The sequence below is a fragment of the Anneissia japonica genome, unplaced genomic scaffold (assembly GCF_011630105.1).
Source record: "Anneissia japonica isolate Jap-2015-1 unplaced genomic scaffold, ASM1163010v1 scaffold142_len1259957_cov175, whole genome shotgun sequence".
Lineage (NCBI taxonomy): Eukaryota > Metazoa > Echinodermata > Crinoidea > Comatulida > Comatulidae > Anneissia > Anneissia japonica.
The window spans coordinates 858,000-882,124 of record NW_022684560.1 but is presented as its reverse complement, the minus strand read 5'-3'; the positions used below and the strand labels follow the sequence as shown (position 1 = coordinate 882,124).

The 24,125-nt window shown below is 33.8% G+C and overlaps 2 protein-coding genes across 3 annotated transcripts in view; both read left to right on the top strand.

The window, feature by feature from the left end:
* Window positions 1–6,940, top strand: part of LOC117106771 (very long-chain specific acyl-CoA dehydrogenase, mitochondrial-like) — a gene marked incomplete in the record, with an annotated part of 19,018 nt that extends 12,078 nt beyond the window's left edge. The window contains 5 exon segments of the mRNA XM_033248212.1: window positions 257–319; window positions 764–865; window positions 1,216–1,313; window positions 1,490–1,708; window positions 3,503–6,940. Coding sequence (XP_033104103.1) covers window positions 257–319; window positions 764–865; window positions 1,216–1,313; window positions 1,490–1,708; window positions 3,503–3,716 — 696 coding nt within the window.
* A 2,212-nt stretch (window positions 6,941–9,152) lies between these two features.
* The window catches only part of LOC117106719 (UDP-glucose:glycoprotein glucosyltransferase 1-like), a 29,352-nt gene continuing 14,379 nt past the window's right edge, over window positions 9,153–24,125 (top strand). For both annotated transcript variants that reach the window (XM_033248142.1, XM_033248135.1), the window contains exons 1-19: window positions 9,153–9,264; window positions 10,916–11,143; window positions 11,444–11,574; window positions 12,310–12,422; window positions 13,449–13,629; window positions 14,649–14,821; window positions 15,328–15,428; window positions 16,282–16,442; window positions 17,078–17,169; window positions 17,994–18,057; window positions 18,546–18,632; window positions 19,081–19,200; window positions 20,095–20,313; window positions 20,500–20,628; window positions 21,330–21,413; window positions 21,800–21,880; window positions 22,245–22,368; window positions 22,633–22,725; window positions 23,467–23,561. In XM_033248142.1, the coding sequence (XP_033104033.1) occupies window positions 10,930–11,143; window positions 11,444–11,574; window positions 12,310–12,422; window positions 13,449–13,629; window positions 14,649–14,821; window positions 15,328–15,428; window positions 16,282–16,442; window positions 17,078–17,169; window positions 17,994–18,057; window positions 18,546–18,632; window positions 19,081–19,200; window positions 20,095–20,313; window positions 20,500–20,628; window positions 21,330–21,413; window positions 21,800–21,880; window positions 22,245–22,368; window positions 22,633–22,725; window positions 23,467–23,561 (2,262 nt within the window). In that variant the 5' untranslated portion in view covers window positions 9,153–9,264; window positions 10,916–10,929. The remainder of the gene's footprint in view (window positions 9,265–10,915; window positions 11,144–11,443; window positions 11,575–12,309; window positions 12,423–13,448; window positions 13,630–14,648; window positions 14,822–15,327; window positions 15,429–16,281; window positions 16,443–17,077; window positions 17,170–17,993; window positions 18,058–18,545; window positions 18,633–19,080; window positions 19,201–20,094; window positions 20,314–20,499; window positions 20,629–21,329; window positions 21,414–21,799; window positions 21,881–22,244; window positions 22,369–22,632; window positions 22,726–23,466; window positions 23,562–24,125) is intronic.

Here is a 24,125-nt window from a genome sequence, read left to right as displayed (position 1 = left end):
ATTCTATATATATATATATATATATATATATATATATATATATATATGATTATTTTTTTTCTAATTTATCTAAGTTACTCCATAGATGTGTTTGAAAGAATGTATAATTTACAAAATTACATAATTTAATGAAATTCACTTTTATCTTTAGTTTATTTGTTGATGTCTAAGTACAAGATTCTGATTAAATTAATAGGATAAACATAATTATGATATCTAATTTATTTGATTTTGATATATTTATTTGATTTATTAGGAAGCAGCCTGGTTTGTTGCTGATGAAGCAATTCAAATTTCTGGTGGTATGGGATACATGAGGGTAAGTGTCTTGCTAGATGAACAATAGGCCTACACTTTGTTTTATGAGAATAAACAAATCAAAAGCCATCAAAGCCATATACATCTTTGTTTCCTCTTCACTGTTACACGTAACAGGCAATATTGGAAGAAGAATTGGTATATGCAGTAGGTATAGTAATTATTAACAAAAAGTATACAAATATATAATTTTTTTCCAATTTTCTCTATAGATAGTTTACAAGTGGGATTATAGATATTTTTGAATAACCCAAAACTATTATGAAAATATTTTAAATTCATTCATTTGGATTTTATTATCAGACTTATTGCAGTAAAATTAAAACATTATTAATTTGCAAGTAGATTTACAACAATGATAAAAGGATGATTGTAATGATTGTAATACTGTATATGTAATTTACAAATATTTTAACTTGGAAATGTTGTATTATTTTTTTTTCAGGATAGTGGAATGGAGCGTGTAATGCGTGACTTGAGAATATTCCGTATTTTTGAAGGAACAAACGATATCTTGCGATTGTTTATCTCCCTTACTGGTCTGCAGGTAAATATTCCATATCAACTTTATTGCAGTTTACCAATTTCAACTGCCAAATAAACATAATGTGACAAATTGAAAGGGGCTGCATTGTTACATACCTGTCACTAACTTCTATGTAAAACAGAACATTTCTAGGTCTAGAAGATGCCACAACAACATTCATCCAGTCTTTAATTCCTGATGCCATCTCCATGTGAAATAACCTACCACAATCAGCAGTAAACATTTCCTCCCCCAATGCTTTTAAGGCCACTGTTTCCACCCTCATAGTATCCCTTGCCTAAACCACTCTTGTCAGTCGCCATTACATCCCTAGTGGAAGAAACCACTACAATGTACAAACTCTTTTGCAGAATGCTGGAAAACATTTGAAAGAGTTACAAAAAGCATTCAAGAATCCAGGTGGAAATTTTGGAACTATTATGGAAGTTGTCAACAAAAGAGCAAAAAGGTAACATTTTTATTGCCTTTATATGTTATTTTAACATCTGGTTGTTGATATATTTTTTTTTCTTTTTGTAATTGATAATATACAAATACAGAATAAGCAATTTAATTAATATTTACTATTTGTTCAGATTTAGAGAGCAGTTAAACATACAATGATATTCATGTTCTATTTTTCAGGATGGTAGGAGTAAGCTCAGCACCTTCACTCGATCAGTATGTGCATCCTAGTTTAAAAGACTCCGCCAGCAAGACTGCCAAAGCAATGGAGGACTTTGGCTTTTCGGTTGAAGACCTCTTGATTAAACATGGCAAAAATATTGTTGAGCAGCAGTTTCTGTTGTGGAGGTTGGCGGAGGCAACCATTGATATCTATGGCATGGTTGCTACTCTTTCAAGGTATGTTGGTCCTCAGTGGCATACCCCAGAATTTTAAGATAGATGGGGCCCCATGGAAACAATTTTACAGATAGGAAACCCAGACTAGGAGTCGGAGGCTGGCTTGAGTCTGGTCCTAATTTTAACAGCAACATCGACAACAGCCTCAGTAACTGACTATAATAATAGCAGTAGTAACCATGAAAACAGTAGCAATATCAGCAATATGCTTAACAACAATAAGCAACATCAACAGCAGTAACAATAGCCATCACAACAACAGCAGCAACAATAACCATAACAACATCAACAATAACTATAGCAACTGCAGTAGTTAGCAACAATAACCTTAAAACAACCTGAAAACTGAAACTGAACTGATAACCATAACAACAGCAACAATAACCAAAACAACAACAGCAGCAGCTACAATAAACATAACAACATCAACAATAACCATAGCAACTGGAGTAGCAGCAACAATAACCTTAAAAAAACCAGAAAACTGAAACTGAACTGATAATCATAACAACAACAACAGCAACAATAACCAAAACAACAACAGCAGCAGCAGCAGCAACAACAATAACCATACCTTTTTTGTCCTTGTATTGTTGTTTTAACTGGCAAAATAAATACTTTTTTGTCCTTTTATTATTGTTTTAACTGGCGAAATAAATGAAATGAAATAACAACAACAATAACCATAACATCAACAGCAGCAACAGTAACCATAACAACAACAGCAGCAACAACAATAACCATAGCAACAACAGCAGCAACATTAACCATAACAACAGCAGCAACATCAACCATAACAACAACAGCAGCAACAATGACCTAAACAACAGCAGCAACAGTAAACATAAAAACAACAATAGCAGCAGCAACAGTAACCATAACAACAACAGCAGCAACAACAATAACCTTAACAACAACAGCAGCAACAATAACCTTAAAAACAACAGCAGCAACAATAACCATAACAACATCAACTGCAGTAGCTATATCAAAAACAGCAACAATAACTATATATAACAGCAGCAGCAGCAGCAACAATAATAAACATAACAACATCAACAATAACCATAGCAACTGCAGTAGCAGCAACAATAACAATAACCTTAACAACACCAAATGCAGCAATTTTAACTGTAACAACAGCAGCAGCAACAGCTATATCGCTAACATCAACCTTCCTCCCCTTCGCGTTCATGCCTGTTTTTTAATTTATTTTTTTTGTAGATTTTAGTAGTGTGAAAGCACGTTTGGGCAGTTTTTATTGTGGAAGTGCATGAGCATTGGCCATTGAGCAACAATAACTAACAACAGCAGCTACATCTAAAACAACAATGTCAGTACAATTATTCATAACAGCACCAACAAACAGCAGCGGTAAACCATAACATTAGCAGAAATATCAACAAAGCAACAATAAACAGACCAACACTACCAAAAATGCCTATATCAACAGCAGCAGTGGAAACAATAACATAACATAACAACAGCAACACCAGCACGAATGAAAGTAGTCATAACAACTCTAGCAGCAGAAACCAGTCTGTTTTATTGTTTTTAAGTTCCTTGTTGGTAGTTCTAGGTTTTTTTTTTGTTTTTTTTGTTTTATAAATTAGAGCATAGAAACCCTGTATTATGCACTCAATAAAATCCACACAGACAACATAGTGGTCTTGACTAACTTTGTTCCCTGTAGCTGGTTTCCCCTGTAGGGACTTCTCCCTCATCTTAAAAATTAGTATATTGTGTTTGTAAGTAAAAATATATTAATATGTAAGTTGTTATTTTCTGGTACAGATGCTCAAAATCTCTGAGCGATGGAGCTGAAAGTGCAGACTATGAGGCTAACCTTTGTAAGGTGTTCGTCAACGAGGCATCAGTGCGTGTCTCCAAAAATTTAGCTTATTTGAAATCGAGTACAGAAAAGGAAAATTGCAAATCGATGACCGAAGTCTCCAAGAGCGTAATTGAAAGAGGATCAGTAGTGCAGCAACATCCTCTCGGATTCTAAGATGTCTTAAGAAATGTTATAATATAGTAAAATAATATATGGATAATTGTGTTGAAATCAATGGATGGATGAAATTGTAAAATGAAAGAGGAAAACATATTAGTAAAATATGTACAGTAACATATCATGTTTATTGTGTAATCTTCAATATTTTTGTTTTATTTAATGATGACTGAGTAAGCTTTCTTCTTATAATTCATTAGCTTAAGCACTATTATACATTATTACGTTTTATGTGACTAATAACTCTAAATTATAATAATAATTTTAATTATGAATATTTATGTGGCGCACAATTTGCTACAAAGAAAGCGTATGCTAACACTTCTTATTTCACTATAAGAATTTAAAAAGACTGCTTTTAAAGCCATTTTCTAAATTGTCCATACAGTATATGGGTCTGATATGCTATCGTCATGCCCATATATGACCAGAACACACGTATTTGTCTCATAAAATGTTATAGTGTTGTTATAGAGCTATAGGAAGTCTGTTTAAAGAAGTTTGTAGATTTGTTGTGTGGGGAAGTGCAGCAAATGTTGTGAGAACTTGCGTTCATGCACCACAAAGTTTGTGTGGATATGTTATACTCATGGGGTGTTCGTCTGGGCATGGCTAGCTTTAATACCTTGTGCTTATGTTAGTGTGTTGTGTGGGCTATTTTTAAGCTACTGAAACCAAATTCATATTTTTTTATGTATGTTTTCTCAATATATTTATTCTTTGAATATATCTTGCATTTATGTTCAAAGTATGATAGAAAATAAACTTAGTTTAGTGTTATCATGCTCTATGCTATTATCAGCACACTTTCTGAAGGTTGAATGACCAGCTGGTTGCAATACTGTACAGTGGTGGCATCATAAACTCCTGAAAGATGGGTCCAAGTTGCCCAATGAGGTCCAAGGTTCTAAGGGTTAACAATTCACATCAGTCCCACTGTATTTGCAGCAAATTTGAAGAATAGGCACCAAGATGCCTGGAAATCGCACTGTCAGGCTGTAATGCTGTAATGTTTATTTTTAAAGCAGCGTTCTTTGAAGAAATAATTGAATTCTTTCTTGACTGGACCTCCAGTTAGTGCTGCTACTGATACTAGACACTTGAACTGTGTTTAGTAATGCTTGGATGATTGTGAAACCATTCTGTGCTTCATATGAGTTACCTGAAAACCTTGTATTCTTGTTTTAATAAAAATTACATATATATTGGTAGCAATTTGATGATTGGTTGAATTTTCTGAATTTAATATACACAGTGGAACTCATTTGTGACACCCTGGCCTATTTATAAGTGGACACCTTTTGGGCCATGAATCAAGGGAAAGTATATAATTTAACACAAAAGCCAACTGTAATTGAGGGGCCACCCCTATTAATGGGTCACTATTTTTGGTCCTGAAGGTGTCTCCTTAATAGCAGTTCTACTGTAATTAGAATGTCAACATTTTTGTAATTTCAATTCAAAATCGGTGTATGAAATAGGTGAATACATTCACAAAATTTAGCAACTTAAAATGCTATACAATAGATTATTAAGTACATGAAATTTCATTCCTGAACCACAATATATTACAATATTTATTATTACTCAGTACTCTATTTCAGTTAAAAAATACTATACAGCTTTATATACAATATATTATATATTTTAATATTGATATTATTTGCACGATTAGTTGGTATTAATATACTGATATATATATATGAACAACTTAGTTTCACATTAACCTTATCTTTCTATCATATTGCTGTATTAAATTTATGTTGATACTATACGTAATTCTGAGACAATTCTCAGAGTGGTTTTAGGTCAAAACCTAAAAATAGCTAATACATCAGAAGTCTGCATTATGGGCAATGTCGGTACAATCCTTAAATTATTGAGGTTAAAGCAATCATCAAGCACCGCTTTGTATCAAGGGCTTTAGACTTATTCAAAATATTGCTTCTTGTGTGGACCTCACATTTATGGGCATAATAACTGTTTACTTCGTTTTAAAGTAAATTCTTTTTGAACTGTTTTTTTTAATCAAAACTTACATATTATATTAATGTTAATATTGTTAATCTTGTTTCATTTATCTCTTTTTATCTTCATTCTTCTTACTAACTCTATTTTATATTTCCAACAGCTAACACAAAAACGGATGTAATTAACTTCTTTTCTTCCTTGAAATTGACTAACTCTTTAATTACATCACCTAACCCTTGAAATTACACGGTACATTCGAAAATTATTTGCTCTTTATTCATGCATTATTTTAATATTATTATTTTACTTATTTTACATAATAAAACACCCCAGTTTTACACTGAAAGGTGTTACCACGATGCAAATTCTCAGTAAAATCCAAGTTGTTTATATTTTTCATAGTTATCGTTTTCGCCATAGTTGTGCAACAGATACAATGCAATTGTCTTAATGAAGATATTTTTCCTGTGTTGTATATTTTTAAAATGAATATTTAATATCAGTCAGTTTTCAATGCACTGACTCAGTGGTAAATCCGTTATCAGGACAACAAATTATTTAGTTTATTAGTGAGATTTCGCAACCTTACGAAAACGATAACGAATACGAATACGTCATTATTATAGTCATTCGTACTTCAGATATTCTTGACAATACTGTAGTCTGTACGAGCCGAATATGATTCTTGATTCATACAAAAGACATGAGTCGCCTACGCTGTGACATATGGTGCTATTGTAGGAAAAGGGTTGTCTAAAAATTTGATGACGTAAACGGCGTATTCATTATCGTTTTCGTATGGTTGCGAAAACTCTCTATTATTATTACTACTACACATATTCGGGTTATTAGTCAGCCATCAATTAAAATTACAACTTAGAGAAATAATGTTCGAAGATGCATGTTTCATACAGAAATATGATTATGATATTACTTATCAAAGTGTGAAAGTGAGTATTGATGACGTCATTATTAATCATGTTGTGATCAATAAAAATAATAATTTTGGAAAAAAAAAACCTACTGAAAATATAGTAGAAACCTTTTTCATTAATACGTGTGCATGAATTGAAAATTGTGACTTACTGCAGAGTATTTTATTACAAGTTATATCAATTAGAACATGAGTATTGTAAGTCGGAAAAAATACAATTGTGAGGCCAAGATTCTACGCCTCGTTCTTTATTAGAACATTGTCAATTGGATTGTCTCTACAGGTGGTAATAAACAAACTAGTACTTGAAATTGAATAGTGGGTTTTTGTTGTTGATGTTTCTAATCGGGTTCATGTCCAGCGTCTGTTACGTGTTTTGGGGTCGGGTGGTGAACTATTCTGGAGCTGGTTAAGGAGGTGAATGGCTGAGGAAATTCGTGTTTCTGCTTTACGACAGTGTCTTATAATCAACTTGGAATTTTTTACTAATTCGTATTTTTAATTAAATATTTATTTATGTGTTTGGCAGCCCTCTGCATACTGTACTCATTGCGATTACGTTGTTGGCTTCTCGTCCAATTATTGGCTAAGAACTTGCGATGCCTATAACTGTTTCGTAAAAATATATACTTTTGCATTCTAATGCTGCGTAATTACTTCATAATCTGTGTCTCACAGATACTTACGTCTGCTGGTTACATATTTCACTGAGTTTTCTCAGTTTGTAACTCAGAAGGATGTCGTAAGAAACTTTGGAGGATTCACCAACAAACAGCAACATTTTTTCACCGATAGACATTTTCATAGTTACCAACCTGAGTGATTAGAAATGCGTGACTGAATGGGAGTGGGGGAGGCCGCCAGGGTCCCCGCGGTCCAGAGGCAGAACCCCGGTGGGGGTCCGGGTTCCAGTCACATACTCAGTAATCAACTCAACATGGTTGTGACAATGAAGTGTGTGGTTGGTTTTGTTTTGTTAGGAAAAGATAAATTTTCACAAACTCAGTGAACGTTACTAAAGTATACCGTATTCATTACGACATGTTTTACCTTTAACATTCCAGGAAACAAAGTATTCAGAGGTAAAGATCACATACGGTAATTTAATCTTCTATATATTTGTCAGAAACACTTATATACCACTTGCTTCGGATGTCCGAACGGCGAAATTCTTTCACCAATTAACATTTTTAGTCTCCTCTTTAATATGAGGAGGTAAATACATAATGGGTACTATAGACCATAATAGGCCTAATACATTTATGAATTTTTTAACAAGTCAAACTCGGTGAACGGTACTAAAGTAGGTTATAGACTACCGTTTCATTGAGACATGCGCTTTACCTTAATTTCCAGTGTTAAGAGGTAAAGTTTTACATACGGTAATTATCTTCTAGGCCTATGTTTGTCGGTAACACCCGGCATAGGCCTAATACTTCCGAACCTTTATATTAAAAAAAAACACACAAAGGTTTCTATTTCTTATATTATATTATGTGAGTAGTTCCAGTAGGCCTAGATTCCAAGTTAGTCATTGTATAAAATTTCATACCTTTAATTTCAATTGTTTTACAGTACAAAACTGAAGGAATAAACACAAAAAGTAATGTTTCGTGTGTAGAGCCTTTTGTTCATTTTACCATTTTCACTGGGTATTTTTTCCCATACAACACTATGCAACATTGAAATCTCCAACTATTTGAAAAAATAAAACCTGCAGCCTTTTGCTGCAGGGTCGACTAATAATAACGAGCCGCAGCTAATAATTACGGTACACTACGTTCTAAAAAAGTTCTCATTTTGAATAACGTTACAGCTTGGCGCTATTTTGTAGAACCATGAATAACGTTTTTAAAATTTTCCTGCAACGTTATGTGAAAGTATATATTTTGTGACATATGCCACCTAACCAACGTTCGCGCACTTTTCACGTGTTAGTCATTTGTCATATAGGCCTTAGAAAAGTTAGTTGTTTCCCCCATATAGGGCCTACCGTAAAACTTTGAAAGCCCTAGGCTATTTTTTTTTTTTTTTTTTTTTTTTTTTTGCAAAATTTGGGTGGGCTTCTTTTCTAGATATGGGTTTTCGAGGCTATTTCGCAAACTAAGGAGGGGGCTTCAATTCGAGATGGACTTCTTCTCAGAATTATCCCATTGGGCTTAGTAGTTGATTTGTTGTTTATAAGTTTTGCTAGGTTACAAATTTTGTTTTACTTAGGCCTATACTATAAAACTTTGGTCTCAAATTTTCGTGTTATGAGACGCACGGAGGACACGTTGCACATGTTGATTGGCTAATCATAACGCGATATTATTGAGAAACGCGTTCTTTTATTCATATCTTACTTTATGTATCAAGAAGACACTACAAACAAACTTTAAAAATCGGTCATGAACATTAAACATTCATGATTAAGTTACATTAATTAGAAATAAAATATAGGATTGAACTTTATGGCAAACAATCTTCAAATATCTACTTGTAAACACTGTTTCGTTGCTTATATTGCGTTAAGAAACGCGTTTTTATTTTGAGATAAACAAATCGTGCTGCGTCTGTGTGTACCGTGATGACCGGTACGTGTGAACGAAGGAGATAACACTGTTGTCTTTTTTTGTTGTTGCTCGTTATTAATCTGAGGTAAATTGTATACATATAAACTATAACCTGTTATTAATTTTATATTGCTAGTAAATTAAAGTCTTGTGAATACCTTGTTGCAGGCCAGCTAGGTAGGCCTAGGCCTAGCTAAGCACGAGTCTGGTGACCAAGCCGCGCCGGCTTGGGACCACTTTGGCCGCGTACCAATTCGACTTGTAATTGTATGCTTATATGAAATTGTAACATAGGCCTAGGTTCCAGACTGTAAAATAGGGCCTGCGCAAAAATAAGTTAGTTAGGTCTAGGCTAGTTAAGCTTATTTACAAAAATTACAACTTTTTCCATTGGGAAGTTTATCAATTTAAAAAACGAATTTAATATAAAATAAACAAATATAATAAAAAATGTAGACCAGGCCTAGGCCTAGGCCTACTAGCCTAGGCTAGCCTAAAGCCTAGGCTAGGTAGGAACTATTCTATAGGCCTGGGCTAAATATAGGGCCTAATTCCTAGGCTGTGCTCACATCCATGTTCATTCTTGCAAGTTGCAATGTGGCAGTAATGGTCTCTAAAGCAGGATTTGTTGTCACGTAACAAATAACAATGTTTCCGCTTTAGTAAAGGTAATGCAAACAAAACTGGGATTCAAGACATACAGTAGGTCTAGAGTAGTGCACCTTGCCTTTACCTTTCATGTAAGACTTTTGTGTTTTCAATCATTGTAGTTCATTGTAGTACTATTAAATACTGTAATACTGATGTTTATTGACTTAAAAGTAATAAAAAGGCTAAGGGAAAAGTGAACAACTGACTTAATCCCAATGGTAACTGAGTGATATGATCTTATAATATCACTCAGTTACCAAGCGGATTAAGCCTATTTGAAAAGTAAGCATAAAAGGAATCAAGGAAACTTTATTGTCAACAATACAACAAGATACTGTCAAGATTTGTGTACAGGTGCTAATACAATGGATTAATATATGTAACTTGATAATATTAGTTTTAACAACAATAAAATTACTGATATTAAAATATATATACATTTACCAGAACAATTAAAAAGAAAGACTAATTATTGCTGATATATTGTGTAACCAGATATTGCAAATTGAGACAACGAAAACCGAGAAAATTAGGCAGGTTTGACATACTGTATGATATAGCCATATGATGACTATCTACTGAAGTTGTTATTAAATACAAAAATAGATTCATGTACAAATAATTTTCTACATGTTGAACCTCATTTGTACACTACTTTATTTTTATATTTAGTCAACTTCAGTAGATAGTGTTAATTACATCATGCATGAAGTGGTTTCACAGCCTGAAAGTCCACAGTCTGTAAAATAAAGCTTACATGGGGAATATATACTGTACCCCTGCAAAGATTAGTCCTAGAATTCGAAATCTGTCACATTTCAGAAAAATAAAGGCTGATTTCCACACAATTTTTGAGAAAATTAGACCTTGACCTACGCACAGTATAGTATCTCTGATTATGTTCAACTAATATTTTGAGCAGGTTAGTTGTGATTCTGCATACCTATTTTTCCATCGATATTTTGCACAAATTTGAGTTGGTTTTTGAGATATCCTCCACTCAGCTAAAATCAGTGTGACACAACCCCAAGTAAGAAACATAAGAATATTGACATTTTTGTTTTGCAATATTTCATTTTTTTTAGAATTGGGGTGGACGATGGAGTTGGTGGTAATACTTGCGCTTGCTGGTTTTTTAATGACATCAGCTAGAGCAGTACCAAGCCAATCCATCATGGCAAGTTTGGACGCAAAGTGGCCCGCAACGCCAGTTTTGTTGGAAACTAGTGAATTTTTAGCTAGCCACAGTAATGATGCATTCTGGACATTTTTTGAATCTATAGTTGGGATGTCACAGTCTCAGATTGGAGATGGTAAGTGTTTCAAAACATATTTTTTTACCAGCAAGTGTTTATTAAATTTTTATAGATTCAGATTCTATTTTATTTGACCAACTAGGGTGAGCTACAGTTAGCAGAGCACTAAAATGGAATTTTGGAGGTCTCTAATTTGATTTCCACGACAGCCTGTATTCTCTCTTTATTCCTCAATTTTACTAAATGTACTTTGATAAATTTAGGAATTTTTTTACTTTATTCTTAAATACACTTGAATATTGTCTGATTGTCTTTATACTGTGATATTAACTACAACTGCATTTCTCATATTTCCAGAGCATGATGAAATGAGGTATGAACTTGGATTGAAATTTGCTGGCTCAGGTTTATCGCAGTCAGAATTGGCTCTTTTGAAGCTCAGCCTCTCGCTGCACTCCTTCTCGCCCAAGATTGCATTACATAATCAAGTGAGTATAGAGAATCCCATGATTTGTGGCTTACACCTGGAAGAAGCACAAAGAAGTTGATGCTTATCTGTGAAAACACAAAAATATACATAGCACACCCATTTGTCAATACTTTTTTGTAGTATTATTGTATTAAATACAAAAATTGTTGACAACTACTGCATGTAATGAAACTATTATTTTTTTTTCATTTTCATGATCAAAAAAAAAAAAATTATGCTTGTTCATGAAAATGAAAAAAAAAAATATTTTTTTTTATTTTCATGAACAAGCATAAATTATTTTTTTTTGCTTTTTTTATGATGTAAGTGATGAAATTATCTCAAATTGTATTGATGCTCTTAAATTATAATGTTACTTTTTAATCAGATTAACGATGTTTGAAATATATATTGGCCAATGTCCACACTATGAAATTTATGAGGAATGACCATATATAGGCACACCATGACCAGACTATATGGGTATACAACAATTTGGTAAAAAATGAAAATTGATAGTCTGGACTAGTCACATGGGTCCAGAGGGTGTCACAGTTGGTGTGCAACAACTGATGCATTAGGACATAATGTCCTGTGTCCAAAAAACAAAGTTAAAACTGATTCTAAAATATGGGAAACCTCTGATTACCTAAAGAAATAGGGGCTTCATCATTAGGCTTCATTATCAAATCCATGGACAGCCACACATATGTTTCCATAATGCTATTTTCAAACATATAATATATTTTTTCAGATGGCTACAGAAGTTGTTGGGGATTTAGAATGCTCTGTGTTTGTGGAGGTTCATGGAGATATCACATGTTCATTGGATAAAATTGATTCATTAGTACAAACAGCAGATCAAAGGTTTGCTTCACTTATTTAATTCCTGTTCCTTATAGTTATGAAAACTAAATGTATTATGTCAGCCATTTAGCCTAAGAAAAAGTAAAACAATTTTTATCTATCCTACATTGTAAAATTTTATTTATCCATAAAATGGATATCAATGGTAGCTGGCTTAGATCAGAAAATGATTATGTTTTTGGAAAGTAAGTACTGTATGTTTAGTGCATGTTTTATTGCTTTATTGCTTTTATTCGTTCATTAGAAGTCCCTATTGTAATTTTAGCCAAGTATCAGTGACAAGGCTATCGAAAGAAAGCGGTAGCGTGGCAGGGCTGACGTATGTAGAGTGTCTGGGCCTTTTAGGTACATCCAATGTCTAATGAAAACAATTAATTTTGTATTCACTCCTTTTTGCATGATATAAATACATGACCTTTAACCTTTAAGTTTTTTTCACCCTTGTGGTCCTGGTCCCTTGTGACCCAAGTCCCCACAGCACAATTGTACTGGTTTTTTAAAAAATCTGTTACACTATATTTATTGAGGTTGACCCTGTTCATTGATAATCATTATAACAGTAGAATTATGAATATTTTCATAATAACAGTAAATAAAACTTGTAAGAAAGTTTGTGTAATTAAAATTCCATCATATTAAATTAGTGGCTCAAAAAAAAAGCAATAAAGTTAATTTTTTAAAGTATAGTACAGTATTGGATTAATGTCATCAGAGGTTGTCAAACCTTTTGTGTGACGACCCAAACAAACGTCTAGTAATTTGCTGTGACCTACTTCCCAGGACATTCAAAAATGGATATTCAAAATGATCATAACTTGTAAACAAAATTGTAGAATATGAGACATAATGCGCTCTCTTTACTACAGGAAAATTTAGCATATAAAATTAAATTTTTTAAATAGTCCAAAAGAGAGTTGCGACCCTTTCATTTATTTTGACGCCCAATTGTGAGGTGTGACCTATAGTTTCAGAACTGCTGATTTACATAATGATTTTCAGCTTAATATGTTTTTTTTTCTGTTTTAGGGAAACATCAATTGTATATGAAATCGATCATGTGTACCCAGCGAGCACAAGTAAAAACATCACTGTTATCTTGTATGCTGAACTTGCCGATTTTAGGTCAAATCTCAACAAATTTCATAAAAAGTTAGCAGACATGGCCAAAAACCATCAGATCAACTATTTATTCAGGCATTATGTAAAGGTATATAATGTAATTTTTATAATCTCTAGTTAATGTTTTTCATTAAATTGCTAACAATAATATAACCAACAGTTTTTTTTTTCAAAGTTTTTAAAGTAAGTACTCTGGTTTCTGTAGTAAATTTCACAAAAGAGAATTTTTTTTATATTTATACAATGTTTCATGTCAAAAATGGTATTTTGAAGCTAGTCTGTCAATGAAAGATTCAATTTGAACATATTTGGTATCATATGAAAGATTAAAACAATGTAAACTGTGTAACCTTGCATTGAATGGAGATATTTCCCATGTTTGCTTTGTATGCACTGTATACCCTTTTTATAAGGATGAGAGAGAGTCTGATACCTTTTTCTTTTTATAGGAGAAATTATTCCAATCTTAAATTACCATTTTCAACAAGAAACATTGTATAATTATATAAACAATTTCTTTTTTGTGAAATTGGGAAGCGGTTTGGTGCAGTGGGAACGGTTTGGTTTCCCAACCTCGAGGTCGGGTTTTCAATCCTTCGCTGTGCATTTCTATTGTGTCCTTGAGTAGGTACTTTATCTGCGTTGCTTCTCTCCACCCAGGAGTATAAATGGGTACCTGGTGGGGTTGCCTGCTACTGTGCCAATATGGCATCAACACTTAAGCATGTGGACGCAATCACCAGGGAAAACAAAAGTGCTTTATAACCTAAGAGAATTGGCGCTATATAAATACCAAAATAACAAAATTAATGTTATTATTTAGAAATGTTAAAACTCAGAGTGATCTAAACTTGATTACATTTGTCTATCGAAAAAGAAGGCTGCCCTCTCTTAACCTTTTATAATGGCATTTTTTCTACGGGCTATTGGCCTGAACGAAACGAAACAAAAATTATCAATCACATGCGAAATGCACAGCCTATGTTACATAAGGTGTATTCTGCGAATGATCCATCAAGTCATTGTCTGAAATTGGCTCTGTGTAACAGACAATACAAAAGAAATAAGATTTAGCGAAACAATAAATCTATGTTTTTTTATGTTTAGAATATTTCAAAGAGAAAGGAGCGTTTATCAGGGTACGGTGTGGAGCTTGCTATTAAGAGTACAGAGTACAAGGCGTATGATGACTCGACCGTCAAAGATGGATCAAAACAAGGAAACCAAGATTCTGAACACATACCAGATGAAGTCAATGGTTTTATATTTTCTAAACTCAGGTGAAGTTTATTTTAAAACATCAATACAGGCCTCCCTCAAATTGAAGACCACTTTGGGACCAGGGCTTTTATGGTCTTAACAATTTTGATTTCCAATTGAAAAATTGATTAACATAAAATGAGTGCTCATTTGTGCCTCTGATGGTTTTTAATTAAAAGGTCTTTAATTAGAGGAAGACCTGTATTTAGTTAGATAACATTAAACTAATAAAAAAAAAACTTGTATATTTTTTGCTGCTTATATGTATTGTGATGGATTGAATGTGGTGGCAGAATTAATTAATTGATGAAATAATTTTTTTTCATATGAATGATTTAGCTCACTAAACTAACAACTCACTAACTAGGCAACCATCTAACTAACCAACAAATTATTGTTTCATTCATTCAATCAAGCAAAGAATTTGTATTACTTTTACTTTTGTACATTTAAGGTTTACCAAAATGTAATGGACAGAATCAAATAATTTAGTAATTAATTATTTTTTTGCTTTTCTCTTTTTTAGGGAGCTTCATCCAGATTTGAGTAGTAATCTTCAACAATTTCAGAGTCACCTTGTAGATGAAAGTAATAAGATGAGACCATTGAAAGTTTGGCAGTTACAAGGTATTACTCGAGAAATAGGTTATATCTTTGAATGCATTTTTATTGTGTATTGTAAATACAGTTTTCCCGAAACCGCATTTGACCAGCTACTACCTTCATCACTGCTAATTTGTGTAGATTAAACATTACACCATCTATGCTATGAAAAAAATAACATTCAATATTTTGAATAGCTTTGTAAAAATTATTAGGCTAAATTATTAACTTTCAATTGAAAATATTTTTATCAACAACTAGAAAAATATATAATTAATAATTAGGTATACATTTGTTTGCATCTATCCTTCAAATGGCTGGTAATCAGTATAAGGATTTTTGCAGTACAAGTTCTGTAAATCAGTTGAAATTTCTTTAGTTAGGTTTAGTTTCATAGGAAGTTAATAATTTATGTGATCATTTTAAATGAGCAATGCATTGTTTTAATTTAATTTTTTTTAGGGATTTTACCAGATTTTATGAGTGATTCCATGTCAAATCTACCAAGTACTTACCTTAGTCTCAAATTTTTGGATATGGTTGAGACCCATGAAAAACAATCAGGAATGATAAATGTTTGCACTAGGCCTTTTAAAATAGTGAGATACATGCTAAAATATGTTGAACTAGTTAGCAATACCTTGTACGTTTAAGTATAGCCCTATTGTGCTAATTTTTGTGTCATTTTAAAGTGTTTGGCTAGCCCTATGAGCTTACTGTATAAGTAAATGCTAATTTCTAAAATCCACCAGTAAAAAGTCCCTTGATTAGGTGTCCCATTAATAAAGGTGTCCCCCTTTTAAGGATATCCAAAGGAGGGGTTCAACTGTCTGTATATTTATGAAGTATGAAGTGTTTTTCTTTTTTTTTTTTTTAGATATATCTTACCAGGCTGCCCAGCGTGTGATGACATCAGATGTCGGTGATGCGCTAATGGTCATGAGAGATTTAAGTCAAAACTTTCCAATGAGAGCACATTCATTGGTGAAAACAACCCTCAAAGATGATTTCAAAAAAGAAGTAGGCACCAATCAGAGGGTAAGATAATATTAAAGCTTCTACGTTAATTCTTAAGGCTAAAGCAGACAGCGTCTTACAATCACCCTCACAACGACCTAAAACACTGTCCCTTACAATAAATGGCATTGGCTGTGTTATACAACATTGTCTGTGTTGGCTTAGTCAGAAAGAAGGGCATTTATATAATATTTTTATTATATATAATTTCCCTCAATCAGGATGTGAAATATATTTCTCATCAATTAATAGATGAGATATATTTGTTTCATATTTTAATTAACAGTTAGAGAGTGAGAATTATTTTTTATTAGATATATTTAATTCCTTTATTTTTGAAAACATAATGGGAAGTGGACATTTTGTAACTTCTATTATTGATAATATAATATTTTGGTTGCTATATAAATAATATTTTGAAACAGCCATTAATATATATGTTGATATTTGGCTTATGTGAGTCTAGTTGCAGAGTACTATGTGTGCCCATCTTTACAAAATTGGTGGTGACTTAGTTGTAAATATTGGGTGACAATCCCAATATTCTTCCAATTTGCCTGCTGGGGTTTCTAGGTTATCCATGGTTATCTTGGAAATGGCACTGTACTGCTGTCAGTTTTTGCCAATTGAGCCAATTTTCAAATTGCTTTTATTAGGTTCTGTACAGCAGTGTTGGGTTGGAATCTGGGGAAGACATGTTGATGATAAATGGACTGGTGATTGATATGGATGTAGCTGATCCATTTATGTAAGTTTATGATCTGAAAGATTTTATTCAAGATGAAATTTAGTTTGATGCCTTGTTAGTCTTAATATACACAGGTAAGAAAGTGTGGCCCTTAGATCAATTTTAGTGCTGCCACCAAAAGAAAAACACTATATATCCCGTCGAACATCTTTGTCTAGAAAAAAGTGCAACATGAGCGCTTGGGGTTGGGAAACGCTTGCATTTTGACACTATGTGTTATTAGATACTAATCAGTATAATTTTCTAGCACTTTAGATTCATATTTATACAGATACCAAGCCCGTAGCCAGGTCCTTTCAAGGGCGTGAGGACCACGGTCGAAGCCCCGGTGGGGTCGTGAAACCCCCAAAGCAAGGGGATTTTTGTGCTTTATGGCTCCAAATAATGCTATAAAAGCAGATATGTTTGAAAAGGTCTTTGTCTGGGTGGATCTGCAGTGCATTAGTTGGGTTGGAGGACTTATTTGGGAAATTTGAAGTTCACCAGAAAAGAGGGGGTTTACTAGAAAAGGGGGGTTCTCCGGAACCATTAAACCCCCCCCCCTGGATACGGGCCTGGATACAGTTTAATTAGTTCTTTTTCAGTGCTAATTATCTCAATTGTCATTTTTCCTTTCTGAAAATGACAATTGAGATAATTGTGATTTTTAGAAGGGAAAAATGAAAATTGAGATAATTGTCATTTTTCTCTTCTAAAAATGGCATCATATCCCAAAGGTACATGGTCCATGACCAACTGAATGATTTGTCAATCAGCCCTGACATCTATTTGGCACTCCTATCTACGTTAATTTTTAAATCAATTATTGACATTGTATATTTCAGGCTTCTTGATTTATTGACAACAGAGGCTGGTGTCATGGCTGGTCTTCATGCCCTGGACGTTAAAGTGAGTTCACTTAATGCATTGCAAGAAACACTTTATTCTTTTTTCATCTTTTACTTTAGAGTTTTTATCAGTTTGTATCCTAGAAAGTCAGCTGATATTTAGGGGCCATCGTAATATACATGTAATATTCTTTGTAAATGAATACCCTATTCAGACTACACTCCACTGCGATGTAGTCGGTCTGTCTCTTATACACATCTGAAGTAGGCACCAGCAAAGGTGAAATGGGGGGGGGGGTGCTCGAGGATTAGTTGAGGGGCGCTAATTCGCAAAATATGGTGATTTTGTAACTACTTGACCATGATTTTGGGGGTGGGACAACTGGTGGGGGGGAGTAATTTCTTGGGGCCCCACGCCCTCCCCTAGATATGCCACTGCCAAAAGCACAAGCACACTCTTGCTCCTAGCAAAGCAAGAGATGAAATTATTTAATTAAACCAAAATGAATTATATGTTGGTAAACAGCATTGACCGTTTTGTTTTTTTAGGGAACGAATATTGATAAGCTTTTGAGAACACAACTGGTGGTTAATGAAGGGGACTTTGCTGTTGACATAAGGGATAATGCTGTTGTGGTAAGCTCTAAAACCATTAAATTGTTTAATAATTTTTGTCTGAAATAATATCTATGAAAAATGTACTTCATAATAAATTATGTGGTACTGAGATGGAAAATTACCTTAGCAGATATATATGACAAGAATTGTTTGGATTGGATTTGTTTTAATACCAAGGATAAACCATGAGTGTCCTATAGAAGACTTATTTCCACCAGTGGGGGTCCTTCTGGTAGTGATAGGCCAGTATAACATGAGACAATTCCCTACACTTTTCTAAAGAGTGTACTGCGTTCTTCAACATGCACATAGTCTATACTGCACACAGGACCAATGGCTTAAACGTCTCATCCAATTTTTTTCTTTGCAACTGTCAGCCTGGCCTTGCGCAAACATGATGCTAAGATAGTACCTTTCCCAAAACCCTAAGGTACAAATGATTTTGTTTTTTGTGTTTTTTTATTAGTTTGTCAACGATTTAGAAGAGGATGATCGCTATAGAAATTGGCCAAGTGCCATGCATGAAATGTTGAGACCAACATTTCCTGGAATGATGAGGCATGTCAGAAGAAATTTTTTTAACTTGGTAAGAAAAAAGTAAAATCATTCTTCTTTTCTTCTTTTTTTCATATTTCTCCTCATTGACCCACTCCTATTTCTTTCAACTCTCTTTCTCCTTAACTGGGTAAGAAAACTTAAAAATTTCTAATTCTTCTCTGCTTTATTTACACTCTGTTCTTCCCTTTCCCCCTCTCATCTCCCCTCCTCTGCATTATAACTTGATCATACTTTTTTTTTCTACTTGCTCCTTCCTCTTCTGATTCTTTCCTGCTTTAAGACAACACACACACACATTTTCTTTCCCTCTTTACTCTCCTCCTTCTTTTCCTTCCATGCATAATCAAATTATATAATTATAATTTATTCTCATTAATCACTTCTTTTCCACTCTTGACTTCCGCTGTTCTTCCTTTCCTAATTTTATCCCTTTCTCTCTTCCTCTCTGCATGGTAACACAACACATCACACTTTTACCTCATTGTATTTTTTATTGTAGTTTTTCAGATACAATCTCAAGTTAATTAATGATAATAATAATTGTCGACTTACATAGCGCATATCGTAAGGACCTCTATGGGCTTACATTATTACCACTGGATCAAGCACATATGGAACACACACTCAAGCCCCATGGGGGAATTCCATAATGCTGCAGCTGTATTCAGCGCAGGCTGTGTTTGAACCTACCAGGTACCCACTTGTACTCCTGGGTGTAGAGAGACAACCGTAGATAAAGTGCCTTGCCCAAGGACACAAGCGACTTGCACAGCGAGAGTTTCAAACGCCCGACCTCAAGGTTGGGAGTCCAAGCCACAACCGATGCGCCAACCACTTCTACCAATTATAGTTGCGATGCTTGTAATGTCTGCTCTCATTGTTTACATTATTGTTTAAATTGAGGAAATCCTTTCTACCACAGGTGTTCATCTTGGATCCAGTTAAACCAGAGAGTGGAATGCTCTTACAGCAGCTTGAAATATTCTTTGCTAATGATGCTCCGATTAGGTATGGACTTGTGTTTGTAACGGACAGTGACGAAGTGGATGGCAAAGATGATGCGGGAGTTGCTATCCATAGGGTTCTTAATTTTGTTTTAGCTGAAGATGGTCCTGATAAAGCATTGGATATTCTTGCAAGGGTGAGAATTTTTATTAATTGTCTTTTATTCTACATTTAGTGAGATCCTTTCTGTACAAAGGGATACATTTATTATACTTCTTTTACAATACAAACATGTTGTGCTTTTTTATAAAAATAGTATATTGTTGCCAGGTGAAAGTTAGAACAGTTAAACAATGAAACACTATTATTTTACTGTCACCAGATATACCAACTAGCAGATGAAAGTGAACTGGAATTAACACATGTGGAGCAAACTTTTGAAACTTTTTACAAACATCAGGATTTTGAATCTATCATTGCGAGCAATTCTGAATATAGCGAAGCAGGGAGGGTAAGCGACATACACTAAGGCAAGAAGAGTATGTGTGTGAAAAATGAAGCTTGTGCATTATTATGTATATAAAAAAAAACTTATCTGCCAAAAATTTCAATAGATTCAGGGCCAAATCTCGAGGCACCAACATTTACAAATTTGGAATGGTCCAAATTCTTGAAAATCCACACCAATTATTGCCACTACAACAAAGTGGTGGCTCCAGAAATTAGCCTACAGGGGTCCAACAAGTCCATCAGGGGTCCGAACCAAGGAACCAACTAGAGCTTTTTTCAGGGTTCCGAAAAAATTAGCCCGGGTAGGGTTCATGGGGAGAGTTTTTTTGGCTTTTGGCCCTAAATTGTGCTTTTAGTCCACAATATTAGGGATTGACAATCAAAATAACATTATTTGGATAGGCAAAAATTAATATTTTTGATCTGACAACCTTGTCGTGGCATTGGACGATGGGGATCCAGGTCTGTCCCGCAGGAGTATTTTCCCCTTTTGACTCCTGCTGGGCCGGCCGCCACTGACTCTCCTTTCCTTGCCATTGTTTTGTTTGTAAGTATGTTTTGTATTCTTTAAGTAAATAGAAAGACTAATGAGACAGACCTCAGCTACTCTTCTTTAAATACAAGAATGATATATATATATATATATATATATATATATGTATATATATATATACTCTGATTTTTTTTTTTTTTGTCCTGTAGGGTGGCAAGGCTTTCTTTGAACGTACAGCCCTTGAGAGTCTCCCTCAAGTTTTACTCAATGGCAAACCATTGCCAGTTGATCAGGTAAGTATTGAAATTTTCATATGAAGATTGTAGCAGTGAGAGGGATCTATAAAGTGTAATAACACCCCTAAGAAATAAATAGAACAGTCCGGCCAAGCAACATGGGGCACATACATCCTTCTTCTCTATCACTATTCATTAAAGAAGTACATGTTTGTATATTTCAAATTTTTATTTTTGTTTGTAGTGGTCAAGAGGTACAGGTATTATCAGTACAATACAATTAAACAATATAAGAACAAAAAATATAATATAATTTGAGTGTAATTACTAGACATTTGTGTGAAGTCATCCAACATCCTTATTAAAACACTGCTGTATGTTCTGCTGTTGCTTTGTATGTCCATTTACTAGAATGTTAATAAGTTTTTGTTTGGTCTTCGCAGCTAGGACCTGATCAATTTGAGGAGACGGTTGTTTCTGCAGTATTGACTGGCACCCCAGATATTCAGAGAGCCATCTACAGGGTAATGTAAAGCATATGTACACATTTAGCGTCTTTCCAATTTAACAACAAGTTAATGCTAAAATACAGGATACAGCTATTCAAATGTCTGTTGCTTTATTGGATGTTAAGCCAGGTGTCTGGAAATGTTAGAAGCTTCCATCTTAACCACCAAGCTGCAATACATACCCATGTATATTTGCCAATAAACCAGGTAGCTGACATAATTTGCTGGTTTGATAATTTGTTATAAAGCAAATCCTCTAAAGTGGAGAAGTCACTGGAAATAAATGAAGTGCCACCACAAATCTAGTTTAGTTTTTGTAACTTTCTCGAAATTATTGTGTAAATTATTGATCGATTTTTTAAAATTTGTAATGATGCAGGCAAGATTGACAGATAGAATGGATCCAGTAGAATACCTTATGGATCAACCTCATGTTATGCCAAGGCTCAACTCAAGAATTCTTGACCCAGATGTTAAGTTCATCCAGTTCACTTCCAGAGTTGGTAAGTTACTGTATTTTACTTTATATGCCTTAAAATAATAAATTATAGTGGTTAATTTGTAAATTTTACTACTTGTGCATTTAATTATGATCTTAGTTTGGAGTTGGCGCTATAAACATTTGAGATATGCTATTAATGTTCAGAAAATCTGCATTAATCCCATTCATGTTTCAGTAATAATATGTGACTTTCACTAATTTTTTTGGAACAAATCACATTTTTCTTAAATGTTGGTAAAATTTTAAATTTATTACTGTTTTGCAGAGGGCCTGTCATTACAAGATGATCTATCCAGTTTGAGTGCACCACAGGTAGCAACAGTTGTAGCAGATAACATGATATATTTCACAAAAAAAGGTAAGTTGAAGTTTGAGAGGCATGCTCGCTTATGGTTCCAGTGGTGGAACAAGCCTTCTGAGATAAGGACTTTAACCTGTAGGTCCCATGTACACAACTGATTCATGTGCACTTGAAAGAACCCAATACATCTTTCGAGATGAGTAGAGGGTTGCCCTAGTGTACTGGGTTATACAGCACCTGTTGTGGACAGACAAGAGTAGCTGACAGTGGTTTACCTGGTACAGGGGGTAGCTCAGACACAATGAGACCCTCAAGGGAGAAAAAAGTTACCGTATATGCTGCCCCACCTTGACAAAAGGAAGCAATGATGTTTGCATTGCATTGAGTAATTAAGGAATTTGGAGCATGTTGATTTTGTCCCCTGCTTCCTTTTCTGGTGGTTTTTACTGTATTTTTAGTCTCTTACTTCCTTTTTGTGTTGCTAATTACTTGTTAATGAGTGGGATTTGAACATACTCAAATATATCAATATGTAAAAATTATTGGTTCTTTGATAGTGACTAAAAAAACAACTAGTTTTTGAAAAATTGTCAGTTACTTCCTTTTGTCATGGTGGGGCAGCGATGCTAGTCTACTTTTTGAGCACTTTGAGACATGGTGTAAATCTAACTACATTATTACATTGCTTAAATTACTATAACATGACCTCAAGTGCATTTACATTTATGAATTGAATTAACCTCAAGTGTGTGGTATAAGTGGATAAATAAAGAAGAATTTGTTTTTAAATGATTTCAGATGACAACTCTCTACGACAAGTTACAATGTGGATAGTTGCAGACTTGCATAAAGAGCAAGGCAGGCAGCTCCTTGAAAATGCTTTCAAATATCTTGTATGTACACTCATTAACTTGATGAATTATTTCTTAATTTTAACAGCAACACTTTGGTTTATGCATGTATTGAAATGCAACATCCTATGTACACAGTGCACTTCTTAATTATTTTCTTTTCAGATTGTACTGAAGTAAATGTTCATCATATTTATAAATTATTTCAATATCTTGGAAATATTTGGTTTTTAGCTTTTGAAATTTCACCATTGAATATTCTGTCTTTAAAATGGGAAAATGCCACTTAAAAAACTACCACCACTTTAAAAAATAGAAGTAATAAAATAAATTATGTTATGAACAATAATTCACACATCAAGGTGGACAGATACATTAAAGAGATTAAACCTCTGTACCACAATATTTTGTTAATTGACATACAAAAGTAGCATTATCTAAATGCTAACTTCATGTCAGTGGCTAACAGATGTCTCTATTAAGACAGTTAATTGACCCAGCACCAGTATTATTCTCTATGAACCAATCAGATTAAATTTATCCATATTATTTCATATGGTTACAACGCTACAACTAATGTTTATCTTGTTTAATGTTTTTTTTTAA